At 45.2% G+C, this 1,503-nt stretch overlaps 2 protein-coding genes across 2 annotated transcripts in view; both read right to left on the reverse strand.

The window, feature by feature from the left end:
* Positions 1-1,503, reverse strand: part of TMEM63C (transmembrane protein 63C) — an 87,712-nt gene that overhangs the window by 63,241 nt on the left and 22,968 nt on the right. The window lies entirely within an intron of this gene.
* The window catches only part of LOC105545383, a 14,726-nt gene continuing 13,762 nt past the window's right edge, over positions 540-1,503 (reverse strand). The window contains exon 7 of the mRNA XM_011988308.1: positions 540-1,003. Coding sequence (XP_011843698.1) covers positions 579-1,003 — 425 coding nt within the window. The 3' untranslated portion in view covers positions 540-578. The remainder of the gene's footprint in view (positions 1,004-1,503) is intronic.

A 1,503-nucleotide genomic window follows, 5' to 3' on the forward strand; every position in this document is an offset into this window, starting at 1 on the left:
TATCTTTGTGCACATGTATGATGCCAGCTAGAGGATATCCCTGGGTCAAAACTTACGTGAACCTAACATTCTGACAGATATTGCCAAATTGTCCTCCAATGAGGGTGAACCAGTTTTCTCTGCCCCAGCAACTCATGAGTGCCTGTTTTTCTCCACCCTCACACAGTGTGCATGATCAGACTGTTGGATTTTTACAGTGAGTTTAAAAATGGTATCTTGTTTCAATTTGTAATTCAGTTGTCAAAAAAGACAGACATGTTTTCATGTTTATTGACTGATTGGCCTTTGCACTTATTCTTCTGTGACTTGTCTGCATCTATCCTTTCTAATTTCTTATTGATTTTTAAAGAAGTTTTTCTAAATTAAGGCAACTGACTTCTTGTCATGTGTATTGCAAATTGTCATTCATCTCTTTTTGACTTTATTTATGGCATCCTTGGGACTTGCTTAAAAAGCCTTTCCCATTTGAGAATCATGAAAGTATTTGCCCATATTTTCCACTTGTATTCTTGAAGGTTTCTTTTTTTTTCTTTTTTTTCTAAAGTTCAGCTTTTTATTGAACACGTTATAAAAGAGATTTAGTCAAAAAGACCAAAGGCCATGTCATCATCAGAGTCCTCGGATTCTTCTTTCTTTGCTTTCACTTTCTTCTCCTCAGCTGGAGCAGCAGCAGTGGAGGGGGCAGGACCTCCTGCCGGTGCAGCACCAGCTGCTGGAGCAGGTCCACCAGCCCCTACATTGCAGATGAGGCTCCCAATATTGACATTGGCCAGGGCCTTTGCAAACAAGCCAGGCCTAAAAGGTTCAACATTTACACCGGCTGCTTTAATGAGGGCCTTGATCTTATACTCCGTGACAGACACCTCATCGTCGCGCAGAATGAGGGCCGAGTAGATGCAGGCGAGCTCGGAGACGGAGGCCACAGCGCGGGCAAGTGTGGGGCTGGCGCTGCCGGACGCAGTGCTAGTCACCGGATGAAGTGAGGGCCTCACCCCAACGCAGCCTTAACTTCCTCGGAAGGACGGAGCACCTTCGCGGCAGCTGAGGAAAGGGACTTGAAGGTTTCTTTCTCCTTTTCTTCTTCTTCTCCTTCCTCCTGTTGTTGTTGTTGTTGTTGTTCCTCCTCCTCGTCCTCCTCCTCCTCTTCCTCTTCTTCCTCCTCTTCCTCCTCTTCTTCCTCCTCCTTCGTCTTTGTCTTATTCTTTTTTGAGGCAGGGCCTCACTGTTGCCCAGGCTAGAGTACTTATGTGACACAATCATAGCTCACTGCAGCCTTGAACTCCTGGGCTCAAGTGATTCTCCTGCCTTAGCCTCCCAAGTAGCTGCGACTGCAGGCACGCACCACCACACCTGGCTTTCTTCTTTCTTTTTAAAATATATTTGCCACCTCCAGAATTTATTTTGATGCAGGGATTGTGGTAGGGCTCAACTTTATTATTTTTTTCAAGGGGCTACACAGTTGTCCCAAAGTCATGTTTGAATAATCCATTTCCTGCTCCCCTA

Source organism: Mandrillus leucophaeus, unplaced genomic scaffold (assembly GCF_000951045.1).
Source record: "Mandrillus leucophaeus isolate KB7577 unplaced genomic scaffold, Mleu.le_1.0 Scaffold326, whole genome shotgun sequence".
Taxonomy (NCBI): Eukaryota; Metazoa; Chordata; class Mammalia; order Primates; family Cercopithecidae; genus Mandrillus; species Mandrillus leucophaeus.